This window comes from Staurois parvus, unplaced genomic scaffold, assembly GCF_062004578.1.
Source record: "Staurois parvus isolate SC_StPar_1 unplaced genomic scaffold, SC_StPar_1.0 ptg000068l, whole genome shotgun sequence".
NCBI classification, from domain to species: domain Eukaryota; kingdom Metazoa; phylum Chordata; class Amphibia; order Anura; family Ranidae; genus Staurois; species Staurois parvus.
In genome coordinates this window covers 9,568,437-9,580,926 of record NW_028317864.1, presented here as the reverse complement: position 1 = coordinate 9,580,926, position 12,490 = coordinate 9,568,437, and the positions used below count along the sequence as shown (strand labels likewise).

Sequence of the window (12,490 nt, the reverse complement as noted above, 5' to 3'; positions counted from 1 at the left end):
TGAGCAAGGATGGAGTTTAGCTACAAGCGACAGAACGCTCAGATGTGAACAGGGGATATAGGAAATTAAAGGGTTTTACCTGTTGAGCGGGGGTAACAAATGGAATTTCTCATGAAAGGTAACGTGATCCCCATTTCTCGTTAGAGATTTGATGGAACGTATAGAAGACAAAGGGGGGGCTGTTTTGTGTTGGTGGGACATTGCGCCCCATCCTCATCTGAATGTGTCAGGAATGTATGAAACCCGTGTGCTGCGCTTATGGCGCCTTTCATTAGTCATGGAAACCAAACCTCAGCTGGTCAAACATGCATTTTTTTGCGCAGCAAACATGCCTTTAAAATATGCAATTGCAACCCAAAAAGAATGCAGTCGTACAGAAAAGTGCGGGATAAATCGTTAACCATGCGCCCCGTGTGACCGGGGGAGGGGTCGTATTTCTGGGGAGTTCCTACACCGATCCTCCGTTTGTGCCTTCCATCGTTACAAAGTATTTCCTACGTGTGCCCCACGTGGGAACGGATGCACTACAACGAGGGCCCCCTCCCGCTCTCCGCATTATATAACCACCTCGGCAGCTACAGGGTTACAGGACACGGGTGCGCGGGGTAGGCGTGGCCACACCACCCACCACCGCATCCCCCTCCCCTTGCCGCGTGCGGCGGGAACTGAGCGCGCATCCGCAACACAAGCTCGCCTCTTTTTTCCCCCCTCCGCCTTGCCTCCTCCGGCCCACGTGACCCCAGCCTTTGAGCCCGTCCCAATCCAACAGCTCGGCGGCGTCGCTCGTGACGTCCCTTCCCGCCTCCTCGGCTGGCTCCACCTTTCCGAAGAAACGGCGGAGGAGGGGGGAGTGTGGGAGGAGCTGTCTAGTTAAACTGCTGCGGGAAGTCCCGCCCACCTGTTAGCAAACCCCCCCCGCCCTCGTGGAGGAGGTGGTGCCGCCTCGATCCCAAGAGCGGGAGCGCGTGTTGGTGCCGAGCGCAGTGCGCCCCTCCCCTTCTTTTCTCTCACACACTGGTGGCGAGCGAGATTCCCTTCTCACTCACTCACACACAGCGGCGGCCATCGCACTCGTCTGCCTGTCCCGCTCCGGGCCGCCAGTCAGCATCTCTCCGGCCGCACAGGAAGGAGGGGATCACTGCTGAGGTGTTCCGTCCCCCCTCCCTTCCCAGGAGCGGTCCCTGCACCGCCTCACCGAGGAGCAGCTCCCTCTCTCCTCCTCCCTCAGCAGCCAGGCCCGAGCCTGCACCCCCCGCCTCCTCCTCCGCCGCCGCTCTCCTTGCCGCGCTCTCTCCTTCTCACCGACATGTCGGCGCCGGCGGCCAAACTCAGTAAAAAGGAGGTGAACTCCAACCACGACGGAGCGGACGAGACCTCAGGTAAGCCGGGGGAGCGGGGAGGGAAGGAGGAGGGGGGAGGGCGGCCATTTTCCACAAGGCGCGCTGCCCGGGAAGGCCCCGGGGAGAAGGCGGGTTGGGCGCCGCACGAGGCCGCGGAACCGGTGGAAGAGACTCGCCGGGCGGCGCTCTGCTTGAGCGAGGAGGACAGGCCGGGCTAGTCCTGGCCCGGGAGGCGGAGGCAGCCCGTCTGCTCATTGTCCTCCGCCATGATGCTTCCGTCCTGGTCCGCATGGCGCAGGCCGGGGCCGGCACACGGGGGCCTATGGTGGGAGAACCTTTACCTCCAGGCTCGCCTCTGTCCTCCCGGGGTGAGGGAGGGCCGCACCGCCTCCACGTGGGTCCCCGGGGCCGCCACGATTTGTCCTTCCCGCTGTACCCGCCAGCGGCCTGTGTGTGCCGCACTTCCTGTCAGCGAAGCGCCGAAACCCCACGTGTGTCGGAGCCGGACCGCCACTACCACCGCGGGGTGTCCGCAATTCTCCCCCACACATCGCTCATCTCATTGTCTCTTCTCTCCTCACAGAAAAGGAGCAACAGGAAGCCATCGAGCATATCGACGAAGTACAGAATGAAATAGACAGGTAATGGCGGGGGGTGTCCTGTATGTACGGTGTATGTGCATCCCGCAGGGTGACCTTCACACAACTACAAACTCCCGCATTGTGTGTGGGGCACCGGGGGGATTTCTTTCTGCTTCCTGTACTGATTGTGATGTTGGGGAGATCTTGCCCTAGTGCTTTGTGTTTTACTTGTCTGTGTTCTGTTAAGATTTCTCTAACTGTCCTGTGTGCCTTCAGGGAGATTTTTCTTTACTTCCTGTCCCATCTTCATTTTAGGAGGATTTATCTTCCTGTGTGCCATTTAGGAGATTCTCCTCAATTCCCATCACAGTGCCAGGGGTTGGGCGATTTCCCCTCAATTCCTGTCCTTGTGCCAGTGGGGGCGGGTGGTTTCCTGTCACTGTGCTGGGGGGGGGGGGTGGCTGGTTGGTGTGGGCGATTTCCCCTCAATTCCCGTCGTGCCAGGGGACGGGTGGGTTCCTGGAGCTGTGTTGGGGGGGGTGGCTGGTTGGTGTGGGCGATTTCCTCAATTCCCGTTGCGGTTCTGTGGGGGAGCATTTTTCCTCAATTCCTGTTGCGGGGGGTTCGGCGTGATTTTCGCTCAATTCCCATCACTGGGGTGGCTGGTTGGTGTGGGGCGCATTTCTCCTCAATTTCCATTGCTGAGAAGGGGGTGTCGCTTTTCTGTTGCTGTGCTGCGGGTGGAACACATTTCCCCTCAGTTCCTGTTGCTGTGGCATGCTGGGGGGGGGTCTCAATTTCCCTCTTATTTTACTGTCGAGATTTCCCTATGGTTTTGCCATAGGGGATATTTTTTTTTTTAAATTCCTGTCCCATCATTGTGCTGATTGGGAGATTTGCTTTCACTCATCTTGTGTTCTGGAGAGATTTCCTGTCCTGTTGGAGAGATTTCTCTTTAGTTCCTGTCTATGGGGTCAATTCACTAAAGGTTACCACATGCGATGTGAAGGTCACTTAACTCATTTTTCAGAAATGTAGTGTAAGATGAGTCCATAGTAAAATATCAAATGTGAGGTAAATACCGCCCCCAAAAAGTCGTTGGTCAATTCATTAACACGCTCGTTATTTATCACCAGGTGTTTGCTGGCGGCATTTTAGAAGTGTACAAAATAACAATTAGAGGATCACTGGACAGTGAAACATATACAATGTATCAGTGTGAAAATGTTCTGAGTTCATGACTGAAAATAAATTGTAACATTTCAGCGAGGGAGATTGTTTTGTGAATGAAAGCACACTACAATGTTCTCATAGTTTCACAGTATTGCTGTGTGCATTCTGGTGCAATGCTGGCCTGCACAAAAAACATTGTGAAACCACCCAAGTAACGTAAAACGTAAGTGCTAAATATTGCAAAACATAAATATTTAACATTTGGTAAGTTACGCGCGTTTATAGTGAATTGACTACTTTTGAAATACCGTGTGAGTATTTTAGTGAATTGATCCTGTTGGGGGAGATTTTTCTTTACTTCCTGTCTTATTGTTTCCCTTACTTTTCCGGTTTGTGCTGTTTGGGGGATTTCTCTTTAGTTCCTGTCTTTGTGCTGTTGGGGGATTTTCCTTTAGTTTCTGCCCCATCTTTGTGACATTGGGGAGACTCTTTACTTATCTTATCTTGCTATTGGAGAGGTTTCCTGTCCTGTGTTCTGTTGAGAAATTTCCCTTTTAGTTCCTGTTTTGCTTGTGCCTTTGGGGAGATTACATTTCATTCCTGTCCCATGTTTGTGCCATTGGGGGGGATCTTTCTTTACTTCCTGTCTTGTATTACTGTTGGGGAGGTTTCCCTTCCTGTCCTGTTTATGCCGGTGGGAGAGATTTTTCTTTAGCCCTCTGTGCAGTTGGGGGATAGTCCCCATTAACACAAAGTAAAGGGAAATCTCACCAATGGCACAGGAAGTGAGGATATTTTCTACTTTTTAGAAATGGGAAGGGAGAGGAAATCTTATCCAAAGTGTGGGACATTTTTTAGTATGGCCTTACACTGCATATTCTGTGCAATCTCCATTACATTTACCAAAACCTAAACAATACATTCTACTTGTATCAAATCAGACAGGCCCTTGTACTACATAGTTGGTCAAAGATCTAAAGGATAGTGTATGATCAGCTTACGATCTTTAGATTTACCACCAACTATGTAAATGCTAATGCCTGATTTACTGTCTGAACAGATTGTTTAGATTCATACTTCCGCTTCAGCTTTGGTAAATCTAAAGGAGATTGTGCAATCTGATTGTATAATGTATATTCAGTCTTGGAAGTTTTACCGGAACAAATGCCCCATTTGGAAGGCTTCCCGTCTCCTCTGTTCCTGTTCTGGTGACAATCTAAAATATTGGGTTTTCTTTGGTCACAGAAGTTGAATTTCTGCATTGGGGATACAGAGAGTGATATTGACCTGATGGGATGTAACCATTGCATTCTCTTTATATATACAAAGAACACTGATCTGTTTGCTCTGGGTACACTTTAAAATAAACATGCACAGATGCTTGACCATGGCTGAAGTTTTCTTCTGAATGGATTTGTAAAGTGTCATTTCCTCTAAGTGTGTGTGCTAGATCCTTACAGAATTCCAATTGTGAATCTTGGTTTTCTTCATTAACTGCTTTCCCGCCACCCTATAGTAGAACTACTGCTGCAGGGCAATCTGTGTGTGTGTATATATTTGTATTTGTGGGTGGGTGTGTGTGGTACAGATGTCAATCAGCGGTCCCAGCTTGAGATTCCCTGCTGGCAATCACCATGTGGAACAGTTAGGGGAGAGAGCTGTGTTTACAACACAGGTCTCTCCTGCCAGCAAGGACATGCTGCTGTGCACTTCTCTGCACATCAGAGAAATACACAGCATGTCTCTCTAGTAAAAAGCACTGTTGACCCTTTGATCGCCCCAGATGTTAACCCCTTCCTGCCCAGTGTCAGTGCTTTTTTAGCACTGATCACTGTATTGGAGTGGCAGTCAGTTCTGCTGCCACAGTCCCACAATAAGTCGCTGATTGCCGCCATTACTGGTGTAAAAAAAAAAAAAAAAAAAAAATTCCAGTATCTATACCGCCATTTGTAGGCACTATAACTTTCACGTAAACAAATTAATTTACATGTATTGGGGATTTTTTGTTTACAGAAGACGTAGCAGAATACATTTTGTCCTAAATTTATGGAGAAATTTGATTTTAAAAAAAATTCTACTTTACGTTTTATAGCAAAGTTTGTTTAGAGAGCAAAAATAGAAAATGCAGAGCTGGTCAAATACCACTGAAAGAAAGCTCTGTGTGGGGGGGGGGAAAAAAGGACACAAATTGTATTTATGTACATTGTTGCACGACCGTGCAATTGTCAAAGTAATGCAGCGCCGTATTGCAAAAAAAATGGCCTGGTCGGAGGGGGGGTAAATCCTCTGGAGGGCAAGTGGTTAAACAACTCTGCAGATTAGAATCATCTGTGTGCAAACAGTAAAGCATATCACAAATTGCTATCCAACTTGTGAGAAGTGGGGGTGACTATAAAGGAGGGGTGTGCTCTTTTTTGTTTCCTGAAATCACTTTCTATGTGTAAACTGTAGTGCTGGTGTGACTTACTGTAATTGGCCTTTAATGTCTGTAGTTGCTTAAACGCCAGTTTGTGATTACAAAATATTCTCTCTGTAGACTGAACGAACAAGCCAGTGAGGAGATACTGAAGGTAGAACAGAAATACAACAAACTTCGTCAGCCATTCTTTCAGAAGAGGTCAGAATTGATCGCCAAAATCCCAAATTTTTGGGTCACAACATTTGTCAATCACCCACAAGGTAAGCATATTTTATGTTTAGCCTATTATGACTCTGGGAACCTGCGTACTCTGGGAAGTCCTGGTTCACACCGATGTGACTTGACATATCGCATGACAAGTTTCACCCTATGTTTGGCAATGTAACCTTTCTAATCGAAGCAACTCCATCAGAGTGGCATCGATTTTGAAAGTAGTTCCTGCACTATTTGCGGTTTTAGGTGCGACTTGCATAGTCATCTGTGCATGAAGTCGATCAGATGTCTTCCAAGTCACACTGACAGACTTTGAAATCTTGCGACTTCAAGTAAAGACGCACGATTTCTGGTGTGAACCCAGGCTAAAGGTCTGTCTCATTGTGGAGATTTCCCTTCACATGCTGTCCCATAGTCAAGACAAAGTGAGTAAATCCCTTTAAAGTAAGGGAATCCCTGGTTAACCAGGGTCAACAAAATTGATGCCCCAATAGGAAGATTTCACCTCTATTAAAGTTTGAGTTCTCAAAACCGTATTCTTTCAGTGATCACTGTAAACAAGACAAAGGGTCAATCACCCTAATGTGGAGAGGGCAATAAAAACACAGATGTTAGAATGGATTCTTACCACTTTATCTAAAACTAAAGTTTAGTTATACTTTAATAAAATGAGTGGGAAGTGCAGGATATTTGATATATTCTAAATGAGGCTTCATATTAGATCTATTGCTGAAAACGTAGACTATATATGCTGAAGGGCTTTAATGTGTGTTTAAGAACACTTATGCTAGGCTTGCACTGTTGCAATCTGGCTGATATGACTTATGTAGTGCAATTTAGATGTGGTTTGCATATCCTGTGGGGCCAAAAATTATGCTGGAATCGCATCAAAATAGTACATAAACCCTTTCCAAAATTACACCGTGCTGAGTTGCACTGATAAGAATGGGCACCATTGAAAACAATGTGATTTCCATTGTTTTGCAATTCTGTACAACTCGGAAGTCACGTTTAAAACCACACTAGTGTGAATGCAGTTTTACCCCTGGCTCATACATGTCTGTCATTTGTGCGGGTACGATAGCCCATTCTTCCCTGCGTGCCCTGGGGCACGCAGGGAAGAAGTCCCTGCACTAGTGGAAATCGCAGCCCGCACAGGATTTGAGGTTCCCAGTCCTGTTGGGATTTCCAGTGCGGGCAGCATGCCATTAGAATTAATGTCACGCATTCCTCTGTGTGAGTGGTGCGGCTGCAGATGTTTTTGTGGGTCCTGCAGTGGCACCACCCGCACAGATGTGACCCAAGCCTAAAAGTAGAACTCCAGGCAAAACTTTTTTATTTTCAATACCCAATTGGAAAGATTTTCCATCACTTCCATTCCAAAAGCCAAAACAAGTGAAAGGAAATCCCAAGTCACCAGAATAGTTATTTCCAAGAATGGAAATGGACGGGGATCCCATTTGTGGGTCAGACAGCAATAAAAACTTAACAGATGTTCACATCCCTCTGAGAAGTTTTGCCTTTAGTGAGAAGTCATATCTTGGTGGATATTGATATTTGTATTGTCATTGAGTTGAACCCAGAACATAAGGATAATAGTGGCTTGGTATCAACCATTTCTAACAATTTTTTTCACCTCCTTTTGCAGTCTCTGCGCTGTTGGGTGAAGAGGATGAAGAAGCACTTCACTATCTTACTCGGGTGGAGGTCACAGAGTTTGAAGACATAAAATCTGGATACAGAATAGATTTTGTATGTATCATGAAGTATGTTGTGTGGTTTACTAGTCTTGCATGTAGTCTTGGTGGCTGACCTTTTTCTCTTTGGTAGAATTTTGATGAAAATCCCTACTTTGAAAACAAAGTTCTCTCTAAAGAGTTTCACTTAAATGAGAGTGGTGATCCTTCCTCAAAGTCAACGGAGATCAAATGGAAAGCTGGAAAGGTAGGAGTCAGTGGCATAAAATTGAAGTTTGCTAGTGCCCTTGGTAATCAGAACTGGTTATAACACGCAAGTAGATGAGTGGGTGCTTCTTCCAGTGATGGCGTTGCACTTTAATGCAATCCCGATTTGAAATGCCCCCCTCCCAAATATTTTTAAATATGTAAGTAGACGCCTGTTGGATGTTTTAATAAGGCTTCAAGTATGTGTAATGTAACACTTGTGTTTGCATGTTCATTGCAAAGACTTAATGTTTGCATGTCTACTGTTAGGTGATTCAACCCCTTTATTGCCATTGATGTATGAACCACATGGCAGGTGTTGCTAGGTGAAGGGGAGGGAGATCAGTGAACATACATTCACTGATTTCCCCTAGCTGTGACAAACCTGTACATGACCTGTGTGTGTCATTTTCCATGGCCAGGGAAGAAACCAGTAGATCACAATCTCCACTCAATTAGCTTCAGTGGAGGGCAGATGAGACATCAGATGCTTAAGACACTTGATTCAGAGGACCTCTCTCAAATTATCACGGGACCTCTTGCGAGAATTACACCCAATCACCCAGCACCCCCTCCTTCACCATGTGCACAAACATATGAACGTTAGCTGTCTGAGGTGCCTATGTATGAAAACATTGTACCACATAGCTGCACGCACCAGAGTCATGGTTACCCCTAAATTGATGACCTGTGGTGGGCTTTTAAGATGTTGCCTATTGAAATTATGATAGTCTAAAGCTTTACATGCTGTGTTTACTTGGTGCAGCTTCATGTTTAAAAATACAACTAAAAAAGGGAGTGGAGAGAATTTGTGCCTTTTTTGTTTAACTTTTTTGTAATTGAAAATTTAAATTTGATAGATCAATGCACGAATATAGTGTGCCATAAATTGGAACTACCACTATTTTATTCTCCAGGGTCTCTGCTTTCGGAAAATATGGTTTGTGTTTTTTAAGTAGTCTTCAAGTGAAAAATTATTTTTTGTGTAAATGATTCTGGCAATGAAAGGGGTCAGGTGTATTTATAAAATAAAAAAATGCAATCTAAATCGCATTGGTCAAACAATGGACAAGATATTTGCCATGTGGTTTCCTCCTTGGTCATTGTACTTCGGACAAAGCTGGCACAAAGGCAGTGATAAGAATCCTCCTTGCACAAGTAATGTTTGGCCAAAAGAAAACCTTTAGAAAAGATCTGACATTTAGGTTCTCAAAACTTCTCTTTATTCACTTTAGGATTTGACAAAGCGCTCTTGCCAAACACAGAATAAAGCCAGCCGAAAGAGGCAACACGAAGAACCCGAAAGCTTTTTCACTTGGTTCACGGATCATTCTGATGCAGGGGCAGATGAGCTGGGAGAGGTTATAAAGGATGACATATGGCCAAATCCATTACAGTACTACCTTGTGAGTAACATCTGCCTTAACCTTAGTCATCTCTACATATATAATCAGCGGTAACTAAAATTATACATTTAATTAGGTTCCAGATATGGAGGATGAAGAAAACGAGGGAGAGGAAGAAGATGACGACGACGAAGAGGAGGAAGGACTTGAAGATATTGATGAGGAAGGTGATGAAGATGAGGTTGAAGGAGAGGAGGATGACGACGAAGATGAAGAGGGAGAAGAGGCAGAGGTATGTACGTAAACTTTCCTACTTGATTATGCATGCAAAGCAGTTTAGAAGCAAACGTCAAATTAAATTTTTTTTATGCAACAGAACAGTTGAAGATCATTGACACTGTTTACAACCTTGAGCATACGTCGCCATAAGGCATGTCAGATGTGTGCTGTTGGACAAGGTGTCCGTGGGCAAATTTTAGTGTTAAACACAGAGCAGCTGTGCATGGCAACCAATTCTATCTTCAGCTGATTTTGTTAAAGTAAAACTAAAGGCAAAACGTTTTTCCATTTTGTATGGTTAAGAGTTATATTTAGTCATCTGGGTCGCATTGCAGAGATTTCCCTTCACTTCCTGTTCCATAGCCAGATGTGAAGTGAGGGGAAATCCCTACAAAAAGGGAATCCCTTGGATACCCCCAGGTCTTTATAACTAGTCTCCATTGGAAGATTTCCCCTCTTTTCTGGGGACGACCCAAAATGTGTGAGGCTGAATCTGGGAGAACAGACAGCAGTAAAAGCTGACAGGTGTTCTACATCCTCTCCACTCTATCTGAAACTAAAATAAGTTATGCCTTTAGTTATAGGTTAAGCTTTGAAAATGAAAGGTGGATGCTGGTTTGTTTACCATGCTTCAGTTTTGAAAATGTGATAATGTAACAAAGTGCAGTTTTGATATTCCGTGGTGCCCATAAAGCATCTTGAAATATCTAGGAACCTTCTTAACTTGTTACCCCTGTAGTGACCTACTTGGCCGTTGTAGGGCAATTTTAGTTTTCAGTTCAGGCTTGCATACAGTAGAGAGCATTGGACTGCATCACTTGCCATGTGGATTGATTGGGTTCATGATGTAGGCTAGAATGGATTCCTGTTCTCACCAGATGTGTATCTGATAGGCTGCCACTGAATTTTGTTAATGTCCAAAGCCAAAACCATTGGCTCAGGCTAGCACTATAGGGTTTTTTTTTTTTTTTCAAACATTCCTCACTGTAACTTGTACTCATGTATCTTTTTTTTCCGGTTTACAGGAAGATGAAGGCGAAGACGACTAAGTGATTGCATTGTTTGGATTCCACCCCTTTTTTCCTTTTTTTTTATCCAGTCCCTGGGAGCAAGATGCTGTTGTGTTCTTTTTTGTTTTTTTTATTCTATTTTTATTTTATTTTTTTTTTAATTTTGTGTGTGTGATTGGTCGCCTTGTTCTTGGTCCCTTCCCCTCCTTTATCATGGTTCATAATTTTATTTTTTTGGGGGGAGAGGTAAGAACTGAGTAAAAATACAGTGGAAATCTCTAACCTTTTTTGGTTTTTTTTTTGGTTCCCAGATCCATTCTCCTGAAATCAAACTACAACCTGTATCATCACAAGGTGTACGCGGAGTCTTGTGTCCTTAGCGGCTGCCTCTGGTCTAAGCTGAGGGCTCTTAGACCCTGTGTGGTAGTGCATAGCAGTGTAGCCTTTCCATTTTTTCCTCTCCTGTGTATATTGGGCTCAGAGGTTACTGTTTCCATGTGAATATGGGCAGATGGCAGTTACCAACATGTATCGGTCTATTTTTTTTTCTTGTTTAAAAAATTTTGAAAAAGAATAAAAAAAATATTGTGGGGGAGGGATAGTCAGAGGGAGGGTTTTCAGAGACAGCAGGGAGGGGTGGGAGGGCTAGGTTGGGCATTTTGGAAATATGGCTTTTCTCTCTGGCATGTTTGTGATGTTTTTGAAGACATCCATGCAGTTTAAGACACTTTTAAAAAAGTAAAAGCTAAAATAAATCCTCAATGGCTCTCAGCCCTGACACAGAAATGGACATTGTTAAAAAAAAATTTTTTTTTTGGAAAGGAAATAATGCTCAGTTTTAAACGTTAAAGTGTACAAGTTGCTTTGTTACAATAAAACTAAATGTGTACACAAAGGGACTGCTGGTTTTCACTCAGTTGCTTTCTTCCCTGCCTGTATGTTCACACACTCATTTAGTTTTTTTCTCTCAGGCTGATATTTAATGTTTTTGATACAGGGCATTTTGTAGTAACTTTCAAACTAACCTGCCAAGCTAAGCCAGAGGCACATACTGGCTGTAACCCCCCTATACAGCCAGCATCTCAGCGCTCCCAATATGGAGGTTGTCATTTTTGTAACATGCTTGGCAAAGGTGTGTAGGCACTTAATCTGATTCCTAGTCTGTTAAATCTGCATTGTCAGATTTTTTTTGCCTGTCAATCAACACTATGAATAAAGTAATTGGTGTGATCTGTCGATTTGTTTATACTGAAAGACATCATCCAGTCCTGTTGGTAATTAAATAAATGACTAGAAAGGCTTATAAACCTTTTTAATACAAAAGTTTTGAGTATATATGTTGCAATTCTTTCAATTAAATAAATAAAAATTGTGTGCACAGTATGGCATACGTACATTTTTAGTTTGCACTCCTCCAGGGCTGACTGTCCTATAGCTGTTGCTGTGACCATCCAGACTGGTTGTTTTTTTTTTTTTTTTTTTTTTTTTTTTTTTTTTTTTTTTTTTTTTTTTTTTTCCCAGTGGCTAACTCCCACCCATGCACCTTGTCCAATTTACTGCATCTTAACTACAGCCAGAAGTTGATCCTCAGGCAAAGCTTAGTGATCAGTTAACATGCCAATACTGTTGAATTTACATACCTACATTATGTATTTAAGGATATAGAAGACTTTATTTGGCTCACTGATTTCATAACCCATTTTTAATACTGGACAATTGGTCTATAATGGCTTTGTGGCCTGAAGGTGACATTGTTCATATGCATGCTGGAGGCTTTTATATAATTGCCCTCCAGCTGTTGAAGTACTAAAAGTCCCTCATGCCTCAGAGTCTTGCCTGTGGCTGTCAGTCTTGCAAGGTCTCATAGACTTGCAGTTCCTAACCACCTGGAGGGCCATAGTTTGGAGACCTCTGCTATAGAGGAATTGGATTTTGAAGGACACGGCATAGTGACCACTTGGCAGCCCACTGTCAGGCTTTCTGAATGCATCAGCTCATATTTGCTCTGATTGGCAACATCAGACAGCTGGGAGTTGGCTTATTTTGAAGAACAACTCTGGAGCCCAGCAAGTGGTAGAGGGTAGCATTTCCCACTTTCCCAGCCTTACACTGTTTTGGTTATCTAACTAGGATATATTTCCTGAGACTAAAAGCCAAGGCAATTGCAGTATTTATCCTGAGTTAGA

At 44.2% G+C, this 12,490-nt stretch overlaps 1 protein-coding gene across 2 annotated transcripts; it reads left to right on the top strand.

The window, feature by feature from the left end:
* The first annotated feature begins 969 nt into the window (after positions 1-969).
* On the top strand, positions 970-11,627 carry SET (SET nuclear proto-oncogene). Of its 2 annotated transcripts, none has more exons than XM_089669139.1 (8): positions 970-1,379; positions 1,924-1,981; positions 5,631-5,773; positions 7,375-7,478; positions 7,557-7,670; positions 8,905-9,075; positions 9,152-9,311; positions 10,320-11,627. In XM_089669139.1, coding segments are annotated over exons 1-8 (825 nt in total). In that variant the 5' UTR covers positions 970-1,306; the 3' UTR covers positions 10,322-11,627. The 2 variants fall into 2 exon arrangements, with proteins under 2 accessions (XP_089525265.1, XP_089525264.1); XM_089669138.1 differs by having other exon boundaries at positions 973-1,379; positions 9,152-9,307.
* Positions 11,628-12,490: the final 863 nt, after the last annotated feature.